General features: G+C 33.6%; 2 protein-coding genes across 4 annotated transcripts; one reads left to right on the plus strand and one right to left on the minus strand.

Moving 5' to 3' along the window:
- The first annotated feature begins 76 nt into the window (after window positions 1–76).
- LOC125059233 (helicase POLQ-like) lies at window positions 77–14,086 on the plus strand. 3 transcript variants are annotated; one of them, XM_047663556.1, is made up of 16 exons: window positions 200–314; window positions 712–855; window positions 943–1,121; window positions 1,679–1,870; window positions 2,507–2,588; window positions 3,016–3,215; window positions 4,185–4,330; window positions 5,412–5,573; window positions 6,733–6,902; window positions 8,524–8,722; window positions 9,623–9,777; window positions 10,775–11,019; window positions 11,970–12,061; window positions 13,183–13,378; window positions 13,642–13,776; window positions 13,968–14,086. In XM_047663556.1, the coding sequence occupies exons 3-16, from the start codon at window positions 1,047–1,049 to the stop codon at window positions 14,037–14,039; spliced, it is 2,121 nt and encodes a 706-aa protein (XP_047519512.1). In that variant the 5' UTR covers window positions 200–314; window positions 712–855; window positions 943–1,046; the 3' UTR covers window positions 14,040–14,086. The 3 variants fall into 3 exon arrangements, with proteins under 3 accessions (XP_047519511.1, XP_047519512.1, XP_047519514.1); XM_047663555.1 differs by having other exon boundaries at window positions 77–855; XM_047663558.1 differs by lacking the exon at window positions 943–1,121.
- Window positions 14,087–15,558: 1,472 nt separating this feature from the next.
- Window positions 15,559–19,317, minus strand: LOC125059321 (ribosomal RNA-processing protein 8). The gene is made up of 5 exons (XM_047663693.1): window positions 18,987–19,317; window positions 18,252–18,912; window positions 17,827–18,001; window positions 16,922–17,158; window positions 15,559–15,785 (listed from the first exon to the last, which is right to left on the minus strand). The coding sequence occupies exons 1-5, from the start codon at window positions 19,053–19,055 to the stop codon at window positions 15,575–15,577; spliced, it is 1,353 nt and encodes a 450-aa protein (XP_047519649.1). The 5' UTR covers window positions 19,056–19,317; the 3' UTR covers window positions 15,559–15,574.
- Between the last annotated feature and the right edge of the window lie 656 nt (window positions 19,318–19,973).

The following is a 19,973-nucleotide window of genomic DNA, read 5'->3' on the forward strand; positions in this document are numbered from 1 at the left end:
AATATGTTCGAGCCTCTTTAAGTTTTGACTTACCGAATTGTCACACTATATTATAATAAATATTTATTATGTACTAGTCTCCGTTATCGTAAATTATAATAAAGAAAAACAATGTCGCCTTTCATTGCGTTTGTTTTTAATTTTTAAATGCCTAAATACTAAGGACTTTTCAATTTATTTATAAAATATATCATTTTAGAATGAACAATAACCGTAAATACTTACAATGTACGCCTTCAACACCAAAACGTCGTAGACTTGGAAATAGTAAAATCGCACGTTTAACTCAGATCCGCGGGAGTGTTAAACATAATGTAAATACTTCAAAACATATACAAATTAGAGAAAACTGTGACTCGCCGCCGTTACCATGCAATCAAGTAGAGTACCTGTGCGATTCAGATAGTCACAGTTCCGTTTGCAGCGATATTCCATGTTCTCCTGGTGTTTTAGAAACTTGTAATATACTTGATAATATAGACAACTGGAAGAGTTTTGTAGATTCTAAAACTTCTAGAGAAGATAGTCTATCAATTAGTATAGCCGAAGATGTATTTAAAGAAAGTTTTCATTCAAATAATCACTACAATGATGATAAACAAAAAACTGATCAATTTAAGGAAGATGTAGAAAACAGCTTTAATATTATTAATCAATCTATATGTAATAATGACAATGCTCATTTTGAAACTAAGGATTCTTTTTTATTAGATATAAGGGAGAGTGGAATTATTGACAATAAGTATCCTACTAATGAAACAGAACCAAAGAATAATCAATTTAATAACTTTTATGGTCTACCTATATTAACAAAAGGCCTATTTAAGTCTTATCGAAATATAGAAAAGTTTTATGGTAAGTAGTTCTTATAACACTGTTTTGTTACAACAAAAAATATAGTCAGATATAGAACTCCTTATTCTAAAGAACTTTTATATTTAGACTGGCAGGAAGAATGTTTAAATTTAAATGCAATCAAAGAAAGGCAAAATTTAATATATGCCCTGCCGACAAGTGGAGGCAAGACATTAGTGGCAGAGGTGCTAATGCTACGAGAGGTGTTAGTTCGCAAAAAGAATTCGTTATTTATTCTGCCTTTTGTAGCAATTGTGCAGGAAAAGGTATGTGGGCTAACATACATAATCAGTATAGACTTTCTGTTTTAAAACTAGATCCTAATACTAGTACTTTAAGTAATGAGTACCCTTAAAGTTATTTATTTAAGTATATTGAAAGTAAAATAGCACTTGTATCTAAATATAAAAAAAATATATCTAAATATGAGTTTATTTTCTGTGTGAAATGAATTTATGTAATAAAATATACTATGTTTTTTGTTGTCTATGTATTTATATCAATAGTTTATTGATGATTATAAGATGATGCTGTTTTTTTTAATTTTTGGCTTAGAAAACAGTTAAATAGTTTTTAAATTATGGGTATCAACTCACTTCTGTACAATACAAGTACCTCTGTATATATTTCATCTCAATTTTATGATATTATTTTAAATCAGTTTTATGAAAAATAGTATCCCAAACCTTTAATTAGGAATATACTGAAGCGATGTTGGGACTCATTGGATTGTGAAGGTATCACAACATCTAATTTCACAATTTAATAAGTCCTTACAATTCTTACCCTCTTGAGCTACCTTACTACAATGAGCTTCTTTCAGATATGGGCACTATCTCCATTTGCAATACAATTAGATTTCTTAGTAGAAGAATATGCAGGTGGTAAGGGCCACTTACCTCCTAAGAAAAGAAGAAGAAAAAATAGCATATATGTAGCAACAATAGAAAAAGGGCTGGCCTTGATTAGGAATCTTATAGAATTAGATAGATTAGATGAAATTGGTTTGATTGTTGTGAGTATGCACTATTAATAAAATCGATAAACACTTTTCTATGTAGTTTATAACTTTTTAGATGATTAAATTGTATATCTCCCAAAGGAACTGACACACAATTTTATATCTGTTTATATGTGTTAATTTTATTGTTTTGCCGTGTATATTATTATTTCTAGGAAACATTTTTTTAGTTCACTAAAAATAACTATCTACAATAATAAAAAAAAGAGGGTTGATTGTAGAGAGGTGAAAATTAGGGGTTGTATGTATTTTTGTATGTTGTATCATACAAAATAAAAACAAAAAAAAATCAGAAAATTGTGGTAGACACCCGTATCACTTAGGAATTGATTGATAGATAGTAGCCGTTTCTCAGACGTACTGAATATGAATATGAAATTTCATAAGAATCGGTCTTGCCGTTTCAGAGGATTATGGGATTCGTTCTAATCATTGTGACCCAACAATTTTATATATTAGATATGGGAAAGTAGGTTATCATTTTATGGTATTGTACAAATTTTTGTGTCCTATTTGTACGTGTGTGATGTTGTAAATAAAGACAATTTTGCTGACATAATGTTTATATGTTTAATAACTTCATTATTAAGCGATATAAGAACAACAATAGAAAAAGCTCGATCGTTTTAGGTTGATGAATTACATTTAATTGGGGAACCAGGAAGAGGAGGTACTCTGGAAACTCTGCTTTCAACTGTGATATTTGCTAAAAGTAAGTATTCAAACAGTGAAATTTATTACTTGAGAGCCTGTTCCTCTAGCCGACGTACCTGAACCCCTAGCCCACGTTCCTGAACCCCAAGCCCACGTACCTGAACCCCTAGCCCACGCACCTGAACCCCTAGCCCACGTACCTGAACCCCTAGCCCACGTACCTGAACCCCTAGCCCACGTACCTGAACCCCTAGCCCACGTACCTGAACCCCTAGCCCACGTACCTGTATAGCCGGTTTGATCTTCTGTCGGACTGGGGTTCTTGTTACCATAATTCCATACCTTGATATTTGAATGTCGTACATCAAAACATGTTATCTTAAATAATGAGTTGCAGCATAATTAGACACTAATGTCTGAGAACAATAGTTTAAGGTTGAAATCTCATTTACATTTTAGGTGTAATAAATTATATATATTTTCAGAAGGCATACAGATAGTTGGCATGAGTGCTACAATAGGCAACCTCCCAGATTTAGCTGGCTTTCTCCAAGCGGATGTCTTTCAAAGACAATTCCGTCCCGTGGAACTGACCGAGTATGTAAAGCTTGGTGATATGTTGCACAAGATCGTTTGGAGTTCTGGAAATATGGAGTTGGTACCAGATCGGAAATTAACTTTTGATGTAAGGTCATTTAATTCACTTTTCCCTATATATATAACTAATAAATTTAGCTCTTCGTTCAAGTATTACGTAACGAATTTTGGGGGTAGGGATCCTTTTGTAAAACGTTATGGTGCGGGGGGGGGGATTGAATTACGCGTTATTGTTAATATTATTTTCGACTTTCTAGTACTTTACACCACATAATGGTAACTTTTAGGTATAAAGTGGTGGTGTAGGTGGTCACGAAACGTTTTACTATTGGGTACAGAAAAACGTTACGGCGCGTTTTGTGGGGGGGGGGGGGCAAGAATCTCCAAAAATTGCGTGACGTAATACTTGAACGCTCCTTGGTTTAAAAAAAGCTTTATAACCTTGCAAAAAATTCTTGGAAATCATCGTGAAACGGAAAGGTTGCGTTAAATTTTGATTGTTTGGACGAAAAATGACGCGTCATGTCGGGTGTCAACGCGTGTTTTTATGGTGATAAATGGGGGCTGCACCACCATGACTAAGACCTGAAAATAAAGTGCCTGTGGCAAAACAGTCACATTGGCTTTTAAAAAAATTATATCAATTAACAGATAAACAAGGCTAAGGCCGAGGATTGTAGGGCCTGATTTAATTTGATTTTAGATAGTTTATTCTGTGTGCATAATTCCAGACATCCAGTAGGTATAATATACGGCATCTACACTTATATATAATTACCTATAATCTAAAATAGAACCGATTTGTTTTCTTTTTTAAATAAACCTAAATTATCTACGTTACGATCAATAGGAATTGAGTATCAAAAAATACGTCACCAAAACGTAAAAATTCTTTCCAAAGAAAGCTACTCTTAATTTGGCTGAAGGGTTCGAAAATAATAATTATTTTTGTGATTTTTCATTTATTGAGAAAGATACATTATACAATGACGCCGCAGGACACAGTATAAATCAATTTTTTTTTAAAAATGAAAAAACTATTCCATAATGTTTCCAGTACACAGAAGCTGGGTACAAAATGGATCCGGACTTGGTGGGAGGATTAGTGAGTGAAGTGGTGCCACAAGATAGTTGTCTGGTGTTCTGCCCCACCAAAAGGAACTGTCAGAGTGTCGCAACACTACTCTGTAATATGCAGCGCAGGTAATTTATCGACAATTAAACTATTTACGGACACACAAATACACGTACTTATACACTACACAGCAGGAGCAGTATTGGCTTAGTGGCTTTAGCGTGCGATTCTCCCTGAGGTTGTAGGTTCGATCCCCGGTTATACACCAATGGACTGTGTTACTATGAGCGCATTTAACATTCGCTCGAACGGTGAAGGAAAATCCTGAGGATACCGGCTTGTCTTAGGGTGCGTACAGACTATGTAACATATTATATAACTTGTGTTTTATAACACGTCCACATTATGTAACCTTGTTATTCAACATTATAACATAAACAATATAACAATGTTATATAACCATTTTTGTTTGTCGTTCTCCAGTGCTAGCCACAATGTCGACACGAGAGGACGTCTTGCTGGCTGCGGCAGCGACTGTTGTAATTTTAAATAACAAAAGAAAAACAAAAAAAAACGTAGATGCTGGGTTCGTCCTAGCATACATATTAATAACATGTTTTATAACATTCAGTGTCCACATTATCTGAAACATGTATAGCAATGTTGTATAACATGTTATGTTATATAGTCTGTACGCACCTTTAGACCGAAAAAGTCGACGGCCTGTGTCAGGCACAGGAGGCTGATCCTGAAAGGTGATGATCCCCTACTTGCCTATTAGGTCTGAGACTTGGATACAGAAATCTGAGACCCAGACCTAAAAAGGTTGTAGCGACACTGATTTGTTTATACACTACACACAAGCGTAAAAAGAAGAATTAACTTAAATACTGTATGGTAATCCGGTAGCACTAAGTCTCATCACAAAAGAATGCTATTTAAAAAAAATACTATACTTATCTTAAAAACTTCTAGAGTGGGTTGCAAACATACCAGCCGTAGTATTCTATTAACTGACGAATTCATTTCTTAATCTCACCTCACTTACCTTTAAACGATTACGCCTATTTGGCTACACAATTCCGTTAAATTAAAAATATTATTGTCTATTCTTTTTTGTTTTGAAACATCAGTCTTATTTCAACTCAGAGAACACCGAGGTTAAACATTTGTCTGGTGTGGTCTTATCGCCTCATTATTATTTTACAGTGATATGATGTCCCACCGTGTACAAGATCGTATAGCGCTACAAAGCGCGTTACGTACGGAAGGATCGAGTGCGGACTTAGTTCGTTGCGTACGCGCAGGTATCGCGTATCATCACGCGGGTCTAGCTTCGGACGAACGGTGTCTACTGGAACAGGCTTTTCGGTTTGTTATTTTGTTTAAAAATATATATAGTAACAAAGATTATATCTTGTACATAAGATTATTTAGTAAAATCGTAGCGTGGTGTTATTTTAGTTAAATTTTGAGAATGTACGATTTTGAGTAAAACATTCTTTTGAAAATCGACATAGGTCAGGCACAGTCGTAGTGACAAGTATATGAAAAGGAATGCTTAATCTCTCATTTTTAATTCCGTAGAATTGTGACAGCTATCATTTTTTGACATGTCAGAGATTACAAACCTTTTTGGCCTGGCACATTTTTCAATTTCTAGTCTGAACATCTGACTCTATACATACATTTTATTTGTTAGTGAATGTAGCAAGTGGAGATCCGTAGCCTTTCCTACCCATTCGGGAAAAAGGCGTGAAGATATAAATAAAAAGAAAAAAAAGTGCGTGCGTACAAAGTACACATGTCAGAAGTGAAACTTCTTTGTATTTTATGACTAAGGTAAAAGCCCCAAAAGATAATCATGTACTAGTAAATGATCACTCCATGTATTTGTATATCTATATTCACACTGTTTATACACTGTATACGTGCAAATGATAATATGTATAAATGAACAAAAAATCTGCGTTTACTGCACAAGACGCGCGAATGCGACAGAATTGCCATCTAAAATTGTAATATGCAATTACTAAACGAATACATCAACCAATACCGTTTATTTTTTCTCGATCTCCCTTATTCTCTCTCTCTCTCTCAATATTTCTCACTATAGCTCTCTCCCACCTCTCGCTCCATGACACTGTACGTAATGCGACGTTCGCTCTATCACACTCTCTCTCGATCTTTCTCACTTGCTTGCTTCTTGCTACTTTCGCCCTTTTTCACCCTCTCTCATTCGGTCTCAATCCCTCACTTCCTTTTCTTCGACAAAAACGCTGAACATCTTCGTGAGGCTAATATTATTATTATTGCGTTTCATCCGTAAAAATGTTACCCTCATGCGCCTAAAGAGGTTTCACTTTAATAAAATGTTATCCAATAGAATGATAATTTTTTGTATACTGCTTACATAACGTGCCGTCGCGAGTAATTTTCAGTAATTGTCGTCAGATTAATTCGCGTTTATATCCGTTAAAAGTTATATTTATCAACCCTTTTGCATAACCGAAGGAATTTTTTTTTTCAGATCAGGAGTAATCTCAGTTCTATGTTGTACGTCCACGTTGGCAGCGGGCGTGAACCTTCCCGCCCGACGTGTCATACTACGAGCGCCTCTCGTAGGCCGAGAATTTATCTCGCTGTCGTCCTATCGACAAATGGTTGGTCGGGCTGGTAGAGCCGGCGTTTGTGATGCTGGTAAGAAGATACAGTACTGGAAATGCATTGGATTTTATTTTTACTCTCTTAATATTATTGTCTTTGATTAACATAACCTTTACACATTTAAAGAATTTTTTTAATTATCTATGTTAAATAATTGTAAATTTATAATGATACATAACTTTAATCCGGTTAAAAAGTTTTTTCTTTATATCTTAATATTTGTTTTATGTATTATTTTTCTAATGAAGGTGATCAGCCTTCTATGTCTGATACTCGCCGATATTTTATATTTAAGGAATTCCGATTTTTTGATGTTGTTATATACATAGAAAGTATAGCTTCACAGCCGGGGTTCGAACCTACTCTAACACTGATTTCACTCAAAGTTTTGCTATATTTAAGACTATTTTAGTATATAAACAGTGAACAGAAAACCATATTATGATTTTCTTTCAAGATGTAATATAGAAAAAAAAAACAAAATTAAACACCATATCAAAATATCTTGTTTATAGAGCGAAGTGTCAATTTATTTTTTATAATTAAATTGCGTATTTTATTTTTATATGCGTTGACTTAAGTTTCTTGTACCTTAGAACTCCTGTCGAACCATCGAAACTAATTATAATTAGGTCCCAAAACAGTAATTGTTCTAAACGCCTGTCTTTTATGGCTATTAGGAGTCCTAATTCCTATGTATAATAAAAATAATACCATTCATATACTTAGGGAGCGTTCAAGTATTACGTAACGCAATTTTTAAAGATTTTAGAAGCTCCCTCCCCTCATGTAACGCACCATAACGTTTTGACGTGATAACGTCTTTAAAATCGTTTTAGTCGGGTGACATGTTCAGAAACTTGTGTCACACCAAAACCTCACGAGCGCGATCGCAGGTATAAAGAGAGAGAGACGGACCGATCTCCCGTCTCATCTCGAGCGCTGCCAGTCATTCCGTGAATGTATGAAGAAAAATGTATATCATAGTCGAATAAGTAAACTTGTCATTTTACACCCGAAATTTATCATCAAAAGTGTGAATAAAACGATAGATGTAATTTAAAATTTGAAAAAATTGTTATCTTCATTAATTCCTTACTTCCCAAAAACTTATATCACCAATAAGACGTTATCACGTAAACATCTCGATCGTAAACCTACTTTACAAACAACCAATATTTAACAGAAAAAATATTTCTGTATAATTTCGTTGGCATTTTTTTGGCACGATTATGCTGGCAAATTAATATGACAGCTTTTATATGCCATGAACAGCTGATGATGCAAATCTCCCTCTTTCGAGGATATTACGGTATTTCCTCAATCTTTAACAACACTGTCAACAGCAATGTGCTTTTGTGTAAGCTCTAATAAAATAAAAATTACGTAGACACAGTCGAGGGATTCCCCGAAACATAAACTTAGGAAAGCAAAAATAAAAGTAACGTACAATACAATAAAGGGATTCCCCGTACAACATAAACGAAAATGAAAAATGTTACGTAACGCGTTGTTTAAATAACCCCCCTCCCGCCCATGTAACGCACTGTAACGTTTCAAAAGACTCCCCCCTCCCCCCATATTGCGTTACGTAATACTTGAACGCTCCCTAATAACCCAAAAACCCCATTATGAAATTTCTAAAACTTTACAGGTGAAAGTATAATAATATGCGGGGCTCGGGAATGGCCGCAATTAAAGAACGTATTATCTAGCGGTCTTCCTCCCGTGACCAGTCAATTAAGGCCCAATATCGCGAGCCTTCTTATCAGTGCGATTGCGTTAAACTTAGCTAACGATGTGAGAGGGTTGAAAGAGTTTCTGGGATGTACTTTGTTGGCTAAAACTGAGCTGTAAGTTGATTTTGATAAAGCATAACAATAATAATAAACAGGTAAAAGATGTAATCTGGTCTGCCAAGCTGTTTCGTCTTCTAATAGATATGTTACCATGGTAACCGTTTTTACATGAGCATCGTTAACATACACAGTGTATTGGTCTTTTATGGTCTTTCGTTATTTTTGGTCTTTTTGTCATTTTTCATTTATGTAAATTTATCATAGGCTACACATTGGTTTTAGTTTGTGTAACTTCTTTTTTTCTTTCTTCTTAGGTGTGGTCTTATTCAAGTTGCATTATAGTTAAGCATTAAACAGCATTTCTACCCTGCAAGGAAAAAAAACAGTGGCGCCTACAACCTCTTTAGGTCTTGACCTCAGATTTCTGAATCTGTTTTATGATCATTTTTAAATCTAATAGGCAAGTAGGTGATCAGCCTCCAGTGCCTGACACACCCCGTTGACTTTTTGGTTCTAAGACATGTCGGTTTCCTCACGATGTTTTCCTTCACCGTTTGAGCGAGTGTTAAATGCCCACATAGAAAGAAAATCCATTGTTGCACAGCCGGGCATCGAACCTACGACCTCAGGGATGAGAGTCGCACGTTGAAGCCACTAGGCCAACACTGCTCTATCGGCCTCGTAGAACCAACCCCTACCGCAAGAACCAAAACGAATAATATTAATAAAATTACTTATTTTTGTTTTTAAATGTATGCAAAAATACCAACTAATCTAAAAAGAGCAGCACTAGTCTGTTAATCAAAACCAATTTGAATTGAAATAAGTTATATTTTTCAAATAGGTATAAGAAAAAATTATAATTTTTATTCAAATCTAATAGACTTTTAACATACGAAAGGTCTACTTTCCGTTAATACTTTGATTTTTTACCCTAAGTAAAATAATTCACAGAAGCGTCAATATAGAGGAACTATGCGAAGAAAATCTGATAGCGTTATTAAAGAGTGGTGCTTTGGAATTTGTCGGTAAAACAGGACAAACGACGGATCTGATTAATAACGAGTTAAAACTAATTGTTAGCAAACTTGGACAAGCGGCGATAAAAAGTAAGTTGCAATTATAAAAGCAATTTTATATTAAATAGTTCACATGTTTTTAATCTTAGGGAAGGGACTTTGACGTTCTTTCATATTCTGTGGTAAACTGATGGTAGACTATACTAGGTAGATCAACGTCAACCAAAATTAGGTGATAGAGCAGTGAGTAACCACAGAAACTTAATAAAAAAAATTGTCTCAAATTTTTACAATTGTTGCTATTCAAAAAGTAAATTTTATGCACCCTGTGATGTTATTATTGGATTCAGGTATGTGTTGAAAAAATATGTAGTATGCAATGTTGGCAAGTAACATAAATCGATGGCGCATTTAGTTTTAAATCTAAAGTAATAAAAAAAAATAACAAAGAAAAATATTTATGCTATGAACTAATCAACTACCTGCCGTATTTCTAAACTTCGGCTTGCCTTTGGTTTATGAACACTGTATAATGGTGAATATTGAAATGTGTAGAAAAACTGTCCATTGTGATAAGGGCAGAAATGTTTCACCGACCGATATATCATAATGAATTGCTGTTCGTTTGTCTCGCTAAAACTCGAGAATGGCTGGACCGATTTGGCTAATTATGATCTTCAAATATTTGTAGAAGTTCAGTGTATAATATATAATAAAAACAAAACATAAATAATTAATTTTTCAATACAACTAATTTCTAACATCAAAACATTTGATGTCTTCTTTAGAAAAAAAATAATTTTCACTCGGTTGTCTAATATTTTTAGACGCGTTCCGAAATTATTCTGTTTCATAGCTATCGTAAGAGGTCTGATCATTTAAATCGGTTTGGAAGCAGTTTTTTGTCAAAACAGATCTGTTACAGAAAAAAAAGTGTAGGTCCGGGGCGCATCGGTAATTAAATAAAAAAATACTTTTATTAAAATTGATTTTCTGTAGTTTCAAGAATCATAACGAAAAAAATAAGTTATTTATTTAAATTCTATTTGTTTAATAGCTTAATCCAGAAAAACGTAAATTTTTTTAGGTTGTCTAGAACTGGAAGTAGCTCGGCAGTTACTCGAAGACATACATCAGGCGTCTCAAAGCCTAGTGCTACTTGGGAGCCTCCACCTACTCTACCTAGTAACCGGTGATACAGTAGTGCGGCCAGACTACCGGCACTACTACTCGCTGTATTGTAGTTTTGATGAAGAAGCATCGCAAACTGCAAGGGTTTTGGGTATAACAGAACGATATGCCGTTCGCATGATTACAGGAAAACCTATAACGGTAAGATTATTTTAATAATTTCCTTAGTAAATGGTAGGAAAATGACTGATAAACTTTAAAAATATTAATTAGTTATGTAGATGCAGAAATATCTGCCCCATGCTTCATTGGGTAAAACTACAAAACTATACTGTCATTTTAAATTCCGTAGTTCTGACATTTCATAAATCTGACATTAACATAGATCTGACATGTCATAAATATTGTTACTAAAAAAGTTCGCCACCGAAAAAGGAACAAATTTGCACATTGCAATAAAATACTTATATTTTTTTATGTTTTACCTGCAAAAAGGTAAATCTTAATATTCACTTACTCAAGTGACCTAATACAAAATAACAAATATTTCAATATCACGAACAATATATCGAATTAACTTTAATTACTTTATTTTATTATTTAGCTGGCATCACTACCTACCAATTCCAGGTTTAGTAAACCTTTTAAAAAAAATAAAATGTTAAAATGTTTTTTAGGCAGTTTTGCCGCGCTCTACCATTATGTGGAACCAGCTGCCCACTGGAGTATTTTCGAAAGAATTTGATTAAGGGTCCTTTAAGAAAAGAGCGTACGAATTATATATAGTATTACTGCAACAAACTGTAACTAAATTTTTTTTGGAACGAAGTTCCTTATCGCGCGTTGTGAAAGGGGGCTAGACGGAAAAAATTCTTACGAAAAGTTGTCACGACACTTTTTTGCTATTTACTATTGTAATACACCGGTTCTCGTCCGATCACCGAAGTTAAGCAACGTGGGGCGAGGTCAGTACTTGGATGGGTGACCGCCTGGGAACACCTCGTGATGTAGGCTTTTTTTTTTCGTCGTAAGATTGGTGTCGAGAAGATCTATCATACTGTTATGATATCAATTAACATATAAATTAATCGAAAGGAATTTCGTTCCATCGTCCCCTGACACCTCTAAAGTTTTTTTAAATAATATTTCAGAATATTCCTGAGAGAGTCCTACATCGTTTCTATATAGCTCTGATGCTTCGGGACCTTTGGAGACTAACTCCAGTTGCGGACGTAGCCGACAAGTCAGTACTGTACTTAATTTTTTTTTAAGACAATTCACACCAATTGACCTAGTCCCATGCTAAGCTGGTGAAGCTTGTGTTATGTATGGGTACTAGGCAACGGATATACATACATATTATAGATATATAGACATATAAATACATATTTAAACACCCAAGACCTAAGCACAACACCAAATGCTCATCACATCGATGTTTGTCTCAGCCGGGGATCGAACCCGTGGATTCGCAGTCAGGGGTACTAACCACTAAACCAATGAGGCGTCAAATGGTGTCCGTACTATTTTCTATTACTCTTTTTATAATAAATAGGGCTCCCTGGTATGGGGACTAGCGTTAGATCAATTTTGTCACAATCATATTTCTGTCATGAATAATTTATTATTATTTTTATTGTAAGAAATTATAATAAAATAACACTTAGAACTGACTTTTCAAGTACTTTTTTCAAAATTTGGACTGGTAGTAAAAAAATATTCAAAGAAGAAAGAAACATTTACTATGTAATTTGTAATATCTTAATATATATAAATTACGTGTCACGTTGTTTGTCCGCTATGTACTCCTAAACTACCGAACCGATTTCAATCAAATTTGCACACCGTGTCTAGTTTGATCCAACTTAAAAGATAGAATAGCTTACATCTCAATTTATACCCGCAAAATTAATTTATTGCAATATATTTGTTTATTATTTGATAGTCACAATTCTAACAGATGGCGCTGTGTTGAAAGTACCAACGTTTCACATTAGCTACAATTTAATGGCATAACCACCAAAAAAGCATGGCGGTCCCCATGACTGGTGTTCTCCTACCGTTTCCCTTGAATAGTTTACTACTATAGCAAAAATCTTAGCCACAGCAACGCTTGGCCGAGTCTGCTAGTAGTAATATAAAGTAAACATTCGGGTTACAAATACCATTTATGTAAGCTTTTTAACACCTCCGACGACTACATAGTCGGGGAATTTTCTGTTTTTTATATTTAAAAAAAAACTATGTAATTTGAAATAGGATATCTTTATCTCAAGACTTTAAACTTAGTCTTTAATTTTATAACTTAAAATACGTTTATGAATACTTTTTTTTAAATATTTATTTTAATTTGTAACGTGTTAGATATGGGGTATCTCGTGGGCTAGTACAAGCTGCACTCACATCGGCGTGCGCATTCGCAAGTAGTGCGGAACGTCTTTGCGGCGAGTTGTCGCCTCTGTGGCCCTATAAAGCCCTGTTCCACGATCTTGCGGTGCGCCTGCGCACTTGTAGTATGCCGGAGCTGGAACAATTGATGGAGCTGCCCGCCGTTAGGAAGGTAATTATCACATAGCTAAATTTTTATTTGAGTTACTGCTTATATTGGTTTCCGGCTTGAAGGACCAAAAGATCTTCCGAAAAAAAATTGTGGAAAAAAAATTTCAATATCAAACTCTTGCGATTATTTGAAGTAGATGATGAGCTATCTGTGTCGTAAATTTTTGGGTTCACGTTAACTATTCGTATTCAACGCAGGATTTTAACCTTACGATAATTTTTTTAAATGATTTTTGATTCTGTAATGTCCTATACTTGATACAGGCTCGTGCGATGCAATTATACCGCGCTGGATTTCGTCGCGTCGAAGAAGTTGCGCGTGCGTCAGAGGAAAGCTTATCTTCGGCTGTTCAACATCTCTCGCGGACTGCAGCACAGCATCTCATCAGCGCTGCAAGGGTAATGTATTTACTAGGGCCGTATTCTAACGTGTTTAAATTTTTAACCGACTTAAAAAAACTAGGGTTTTTAGTTAGACCTGTATGTGGTGTTGGAATTTAATAATATTATTGATTAGGATTCAAAGCACGTGTGCTAATTTTGTAACTGTGTGGCTTTTGAACTTGTTAAATTGTTTCATTGTTTTACAGATGATGTTAATAGAAAAAGTGGAGAACCTAAGAGCAGATGCAGAAGAAGTAATGGATGAGTTAAAGATGTGATTTTTTTTAATGTGCAATCCATAATAAAAATGAGTTACAATGATTAATTTATCTTTTTATTCATATATTTCCACAAACTACGAGACAATTATAAACTATGTCCCAAAATTTTACTTTCAATGTCGGGAACACAAAGTATCCATCCCGATAAAGAGATGTAAGATGTTTATGTGTACCGTTGAGCACAGAGACAAAATTAAAAATTAAAATTAAATATTTTACCACGTATAGTACGTTAAATAAATTTAATAATAAAATACATAAAAACCGTTTTGTAACCTAACATTAGTTAAGTTACATATATTATTTTAATAATGAGAAGCGCAAACAAAATGTTTGCAATCATCGCACACTTGAAGCCAAAATGAGCCCTTTAATTTTTCCCACACTCATAAATTGTAATATAACATTCTCTTTTGCAATAGGTCGACTACACTTATATTCTTTATAGGTAACAGGAACGTCACTTAGATTTTTTTTATGGCTCTGGCACGGTTTGTGCATTAGCCAGCGTCAAGTATAAGATTTTAATAATTCGTGCTTTTTGCCTTAGAAATTGGACCATGTCCTCCATGTACGGTTTAGGCACTCGCCCGATATCGCACAACCCTCCCAAAGGCCGAGAACAAATTTAAATTAAATTAAAACTTGCCCTCGAACCGGGAATCGAACCCGGTACCCCTCACCTAGCTTCCACTTAATAAGACCGCTAGGCTATGAGGCCCCTCACTTATTGTAAAATTACTAAATGTAAAATTAGAAGCAATTATATGTATTTCTTTACAGAAAAGTCATAAGTGCACAAAGTGTTACCAATATGATTAAATGATTGAATTTTATATTTAAGAACCCTTAAATAAGTCAAGTTAGTTTTTTGTTGATCCAGTGTGGCAACCCCAACAACCACTGAAACAACCGCCACCGAACTTAACTCACAATTCAAATTTGTAGGGAAAAAATTATCGCTCCGTAGACGTATTTGGAACTAAACGTAAGCATGCATTGTTCAAATAGGATACACCTAAATAATTCGAGTTGTCGTAAATTAAAAATATCTATCGTATACGAATACTTGTCGCTATCGTAAAGTTTGTGCTATAATCTCGAAACTGTTGGAAATAAGTCTGATTGTAGGCGACCATCAATGGATTTGGAGAGATATATTCCAGATTTCTACACTTATAAAACAATTTACGTTATGGAGACAATTTAGGGACGGAGTATTCGATTTCCGATAAATAAAATTGTCTGAAAGACTGTCTATCTAGTAAGACTGATTCCAAGTTTGGATCAATGATTCTGAGATCGTTTGAACAAATAAATACTATGCCTTCCAGCTTTTTTATATAACCTAAGACAAATTTTTATCAGTAATAACATCTAATAACTTCAATTAATTGTTTTGGTTTATGATGTGATTCTATTTGTTTAAAAAATACTGTGATTCCCCATGAATTTTTAAGTCACTCCTGTTGTTAGGGTGAATATTTTAGAGGTTTTACAATAATAGGCCAATAAATTATGTCAAACTGTCTTTATCGTTTCTTATATAAACATGGTTTTAAAGTCAAATAAGGTAGCTTCGACTTCTTGGGTGCCTCCCGAATCTTGGTGAACTCCATGAAGTAGAATACTTGGTTATTCTTATCCATCTTTTTCAGAGAGAAACCAATTTTCTGCACTTCTGCTACAAATGTGTCCACATTGTCGAATCTACTCTCTACTTCAGCTATAAGTAGGTAACCACTGTAATTAGAAATGATAAAAAATACATTAATATTATATTAATTTTAATATGTTATTGCAGTGTGGTGTGATTATTTGAAAAAACTCTATGATATTTATACAGGTGGCCAAAAAGTCGTGGATCAAAAAAAAATAGGGGATAGATGAGGTCATAACTTAATATTATCTTCAATACACTCAATAAACAACTATAAATAGTATGTCTAATGCAAGAACTCATCAGTACCAATCTAGTGGATATTATGAAGAAGATACAGCATGTAAATTTTTTCGAATTAAAAAAAATTAGAAATTAGAAAATTAGTAAAAAAAAGTGAATTTTCTTATAAATCGCAAAATAAATTATAACTCTGCAGGGGTTGAGCTTAAAGACCTCCTGTAGAACAATTTTTTGCAGCTGATGACCTCATCTATCCCCTATTTGCGTTTGATCCACGACTTTTTGACCATCCTGTATATTACATTTGATTATTAATACCATTGATAATCAAAATCAGCAACACCATCAAAAACCTCTACTTTTAACAGTTGGCTTACATTATTGTGGTTCCAAAAATCAGTTCAATCTTTCTCACTTTAAATAGGAGTCACTATTATATTTCTTAAATTAAGTTAGCTGTAATATATGAATAGTCAACGGGTACTAACAGCATAGCATATTAGACAAATGATTAAATGGTAACAAATTGTATGACTACAGAAATTATTGTTGTATGTTAGGGGCCATCCATAAAGTACGTCACACGTTAATGGGGTATCACCGAAGTGTGACATCGTGTGACAAGGGGCATGGGGGGGTCAATACTTTTGTGACGTCACATGTTAAAATTTAAAATACTAAAACGCAAAGTTTGGATGTGAATTAAAAATTTTAAAAATTTAACAAAAAAAACCTCTCATGCAACGTCATTTAACTTCTAGAGCGACGTTGTAATGCAAGTGAGACACTCAAATTCACGATAATTTTGAATGGTAAGGATTTCAAAATAAATTTAAAAAATGTGTGACGTCACATCAGAGGGGGGGGGGGGGGTTATAAATATGTGACAACCTGTGACAAGGACGGGGGGAGGGGTTCAAAAGTCCTAAAATTCGTGTGACGTACTTTATGGATGGCCCCTTATGAAAATACTGACCCAGTCTTCAGCACTCTGTTTGCTTCAACCAAGTACTGTGTAAGATCTGTGCCCATTAATGCTAAACAGTACACAGCCACATCCATTGAACTGGCCAATAATGGTGTATGAGCAATGTCACAAACTTCCACATTTGAGTTAAATGACACTAAGTCAAAAGAACGGACTTTCTGAGCCACTCGTTTAGACAGCACAGCTTCTCCACAACCCATATCAGCTATGAGGTGGGTTCTTGGCCTAAAATATTGAAATCAAGTCAGTTTGATATTTTAAAATTATATTTAATGCTAGTACAAGCTATTCTCAATATAATTTATTTATTTTTACTTCATTGCCATAATGCACATCATACATACAAAAAAACAAAGTAAGTAGGTTACAGAAGTTATTATAGTCGTATTTTTAATTAGACGAAGTACACTGACAGTAGCTAATGTCACTTTGTAAAATAATGTTGCCATATTTAAAGTAATAGTGATGCGTTCAGTTCTTGTTCAATCAGATGGATGAACAATGAGTGTGAATAGTTAATCATTTCAAACAATAAAAGAATATTATTTCTATTTCAAAATTGTATAAAAGTGCTCTGATCGCTAACAAGGATTTATTTCAGGCAACCCTAAACATATTACAGTACAGTTATTCATTATTTTATACATTGTATCATTTTGTATATAAGGTTTAAACTGTAAATATATATGTACATTTTGTTCTCACTAATTTAATGACTGTATGCAGCTACTGGTCATAGCAGTACATGGAACTCAAAACATGTATATAGTTTCATTAATAATTAAAGACCATACAAGTTGATGAAATAAAACTTTAGCATACATTCAAATAATATATATATCACTATAAATATATATTGTATTTACAATATACCCTTTTAGTAAATTACTTACATCTTTGAAATCCTTTGAACAATAAGATCAATTGGATTAACAGGCCACTTCTTGACTTGTTGTTGGTATCCTTGGTGGTATGTTTTGAAAGCATCAGGATCCTCTTGGAATAACCTTACAGCATCAGATCCTGATGATGTATATAACTTCTCATTTATATACCTAAATTGAGCAGCTGAAAGAAATTTTGTTGATTTATAATTATATTTATATTACTTATAAGTATATTCAAATGGGAAGCTAACCACACTTTTTGTTTACACCTTATCAGTGAGAAAAACTAAGCATGTGCTGGTTTTCATGTACTTTTAAATAAACATTAAGCCAGTTGAAGTTGCAGGCAAGTTAGTTATAGGTTTTTTAAATATAACTTAACACAAGAGGATAGAATAAAAAGTATTCAGTTAGAACATTAGAATAAATACCTTTCAGCCGTTGTAGCATTCTTTCTCTTAAACTGTTTCCATTTACTTGAATAGAATTTCTTTGGCCAACTTTAAGTAACATATTCTTTAAAACTGCCTTTTTCTTTGAAAGTGGTTTGCTGCTTTCTGTAAACATCTCTACTACATCTTTTTCTTCTTTAGTATTAAATGAATTCAATTTTCTTTTCTTGGCATTAATAATGACCTCATCTAATTGATCTGTATCTAAACTTTGATCCAAATTTTCATTTAAATCAACATCTTTATCATTAATTTTGGTCAAAGGATGCTTTGGACTAATTTGTATGGATTTCACTTTATCAGATTCTTCTTTATTGTCCATAGTATTCAGTTTATTTTTCTGTTTTATATGATTAGATTTTCTACCTACGGTCTGCTCTGCCAAGTTATTTGGTGGTTTCAGTCGAACAAATCTCCCCATTATATTGGTATCACTTTTATGAGGACTCTTATTCTTTTCAATTTGTTTGTTTGACAATGGGCGTTTAAGATTCAATGTTTTTCCATTTAATAAGATTTCATCAACATTTTGCTTTTTATTTGATTTTGGATGTCCATTGTGTTGAATTATGCTATTGTGTTTAGTATCAACTTTAGTTGCATGATCATTATTTTTACTACCATGTTTCTTTTTATATTTCTGAAAATAAATAAAGGTTATTAAATATGCAAAAACTTCATCAGTTTAATTCCTGACTATCAATGATTACTCACCGAAGTTGTTACATCGAATTTGATATTTGAAGATGGTACACTGTCTTCCCAATCGGGTATTTGAAACATTTTATGTTATTAAAAATTTAAAAAAGTTCCTAACCTAAACTATACACTAAACATCCCAAAAATTGTTCTATGTTACAAAATATGTTTAATTAGAATATTATACGGAACAGTTTCAAATACTAATATTTTATAAATTAATAGCAATTTTGGTAATATTATATTTATTTAAAAGGTATAACTCAAAAATTTACACCATAAGTTTTAACGTCTAGTGGACGTAAACACATGAATACATGTCCATCATCCATGTGTGAAATGTGAATCAGAATTGGCAACTGACACTTATTAAATGTATTGACAGTTGACAATAAAACTGAAGAGTCAGTTTTTATCTAAGCTTTTTCAGTAGTTTCGACAGATATCATAAAAGATGAAATTGGCTTGTAGCTAGAATAAAGCAACATTAGTTTTATAAAGGGTATTTCAACAAGAACTTTGTTTTTCAATTGTGGCAACACCGAGAACGTGATAGTTTTGACATTTAGTTTTTGGCGGTATTCGTAGCAGGTGCTTTGGCAATTATTACAATGAATTCAATTTCGCTCGAAAATCGCATTAAAATAATTCAAATCCACTATAAAAATGGTGGTTCTGTTAAAGTTACATTTCGTAAAATTCAAATTACAATCTGAATTCCAGGTTATGCTGTTTCCTTGATAAATTGTTGGAGTTCAACGATCTTGAACGATTTGCAAAATTTTAATTAAATTCGATAGGCCTGCACGCCAAAGAGGCAGATTATACTATAAAACCGGTAGAGAATCTAAAAGAGGCAAAATAAACTATAAGAGGCAGCTTATGCCATAAAAGAGGCATATTATACTATAAAACCAGTACGTATCTTATGCTATAAAAGATGCAAATTATGTTTTACTTTAAGGTACATAGAACGCTGGAACCTGAACCTACAAATTTTTA

Source organism: Pieris napi, chromosome 19 (genome assembly GCF_905475465.1).
Source record: "Pieris napi chromosome 19, ilPieNapi1.2, whole genome shotgun sequence".
NCBI classification, from domain to species: domain Eukaryota; kingdom Metazoa; phylum Arthropoda; class Insecta; order Lepidoptera; family Pieridae; genus Pieris; species Pieris napi.